This window comes from Lolium perenne, chromosome 7, assembly GCF_019359855.2.
Source record: "Lolium perenne isolate Kyuss_39 chromosome 7, Kyuss_2.0, whole genome shotgun sequence".
Taxonomy (NCBI): Eukaryota; Viridiplantae; Streptophyta; class Magnoliopsida; order Poales; family Poaceae; genus Lolium; species Lolium perenne.
Window position 1 is genome coordinate 186,598,286 of NC_067250.2, and position 2,722 is coordinate 186,601,007.

The window sequence follows — 2,722 nt, forward strand, 5'->3', positions numbered from 1 at the left end:
TTCAACACTTTTATATCAAGCACTTCAATCTTCAAGGCTGAAGATGCCAAGAGAAGACAAACATATAGGATGAGTTTTTGTAGAACCCTGTAGATAGGTACTACGTATGTTAGAGCATTTTTTTGTATGAGTATTGACTACATTTGTTTGTTGTTTTATGTAGTCATACTAAAACCTTATTTTCCAAAATAATTTGCTTGAAGTTTTTATTTGGATTTTACATGCATACTTTCTTATATGTTGGTTATGGGTTAGTTTATTTCCCTCTCGTCTATCCTAACTTTGAGAGACAACAGGATGAAGGGAAACCGAGGTCGTGGTCGTGGAGGACGCGGAGGTCGCGATCGTGGACGTGGTCGTGGACCCGCTTTTGAGGAGAACTTCTTCGAGGGTGAAGTCCAGGACACTGACACGGACACTGAGGATGAGGGACAGCAACCACCACCACCACCGCCACCGCCGCCGCCACCGCCACCTGACATGGCGCAAGTGATGCTGATGCAAACACAGTTACTGCAGCAGATGGCCGTGAACCTGGCAAACCAGAACCAAAACCAGAATCAGAATCATCCTCCACAACAGTCCAAGCTAGCAGAGTTCATGAGGACAAAGCCACCCACTTTTGCGGGATCAGCAGACCCTATAGAGGCAGATGATTGGCTGAAGGACATGCGCCGAAACCTCAATCTGGTCAATGTCAATGCTCAAGATCGTGTGAAGTTTGCTGCGCACCAACTCAAGGGTGTGGCTGCAGATTGGTGGGAGAACTATTGCGAAGCGCATGATGATGCTGAGGGGATCACTTGGAATGAGTTTTCTGAAGCATTCCAGACTGCACACATTCCTGCTGGTCTCATGGAGCTGAAGAGGGATGAATTTCGAGCTCTAGTTCAAGGGAAGATGACAGTTTCTGAATACTGGGATCGTTTTACCAAATTATCTCGCTACGGAAGAGCGGATATTCCCACTGAGGCAGACAAGATTTCTAAATTTCTGAGGGGTTTGAACCTAGGTCTGAAGGACAGATTGGTGTCGCATGAGTTTGCCAATTTCCAAAGCTTGGTCAACAAGGCTATTCTGCAAGAGAACTCTAAGAGGGAGTTAGATGAACATCGCAAGCGCAAAGCACCACAAGGTCAACATGGAGCAGGAAGCTCACGTCAAAAGAATAATAACCACCCAGGTTATCGAGGAGCAAGTACCAAAACTGCAAAACCTAATAACTTCCAGCACAATGCCTACCGTACCCCAAGGGCTGAAGTTGGAGGAAATCATGCCAACACTGCAGGAAGGGCATGCTACCATTGTGGCATAGAGGGTCACTTTGCTGCTGGGTGCCCGAGCAAGAACATGGGGGTGACGCCAGTCAAGTTCAATTTAGGGTCGGCAGCTAAGACACCAGCAGCGGGACGTGAACGAGGCATACTGCCTACACCAGGAGGTGGACATCAAGCCTCAGGACAGCCTGGACGTGGTCAAGTCAACCACATCACAGCAGAACAAGCTCATCAAGCCTCAGATGTTGTTCTTGGTATGTTCCCGATCAACTCATGTTATGGTTCAGTACTATTTGATTCTGGAGCTTCCCATTCATTCGTTTCAAAGAAATTTGTTGAAAAACATCATTTGAAAACTGAGGGTATGAGTCAGGCAATGGCGGTACAATCACTTGGGGGAATTCTTACCACGGGTTTAAAATGCCCTAATGTGATCATAACGATCGGAGGAGTAGAGTTTCTAGCAAACCTCATAGTGTTAGACTCTAAAGGGTTAGATGTCATTCTGGGCATGAACTGGTTAGGAAAACACAAGGCAATGATAGATTGTGGCCTTAGGGCGGTCTCGTTAACCAGTAATAAAGGAATTGTTGTGGACTACAAACCCAAGTCAACAAGCCATACTGCAGCTGACAGCTTGTTGAACAGCTTGAAGGAGATGGTTGTGTCAGATGTTAGAGTTGTTAAGGAATACCCAGATGTCTTTCCGGATGAGTTACCAGGTCTACCACCAGACCGTGAGATAGAGTTTGCCATGGAGTTAGTCCCAGGCACCGCTCCTATAGCAAAGAGACCATATAGAATGCCAGCAAATGAGCTAGCTGAGATGAAGAAGCAAATTCAGGAGCTTATAGAGAAGGGATATATTAGACCGAGCACCTCACCTTGGGGAGCACCCGTGTTGTTTGTGAAGAAAAAGGACGGTACCATGCGCATGTGTGTGGATTATCGTGCCCTAAATGAAGTAACCATCAAGAACAAATATCCTTTGCCGAGGATCGATGATTTGTTCGATCAGTTGAAAGGAGCTTCTGTCTTCTCAAAGATAGATCTCAGGTCAGGATAACATCAGTTGAAGATCCGACCAGAAGACGTACCCAAGACAGCCTTTGTTACTCGGTATGGTCTGTATGAGTTTCTGGTGATGTCATTTGGACTCACAAATGCACCAGCTTACTTCATGAATCTCATGAACAAAGTGTTCATGGATTGCTTGGATAAATTCGTTGTGGTGTTTATTGATGATGTATTGATCTACTCCCGTAATGAAGAAGAGCATGAGAAACATCTTCGAATTGTTTTGGAAAGGCTTAGAGAACATCAACTCTATGCGAAGTTTAGTAAGTGCGAGTTTTGGTTGAAGCAAGTGGACTTTCTTGGTCATGTTATCTCAGCTGAAGGAGTAGCAGTGGATCCAGCTAAAGTGGAGTCAGTACTTAGCTGGA

General features: G+C 45.5%; 1 protein-coding gene across 1 annotated transcript; it reads left to right on the top strand.

Moving 5' to 3' along the window:
* The first annotated feature begins 297 nt into the window (after window positions 1-297).
* Window positions 298-2,343, top strand: LOC139833787 (uncharacterized). The gene has a single exon (XM_071824132.1). It carries the CDS (start codon window positions 298-300, stop codon window positions 2,341-2,343), a length of 2,046 nt encoding a protein of 681 aa, XP_071680233.1.
* The last annotated feature ends 379 nt before the right edge of the window (window positions 2,344-2,722 follow it).

What these genes read in the sequence shown, in the direction of transcription:
- LOC139833787 (XM_071824132.1), top strand. Translation starts at nt 298, where the DNA reads ATGAAGGGAAACCGAGGTCGTGGTCGTGGAGGACGCGGAGGTCGCGAT.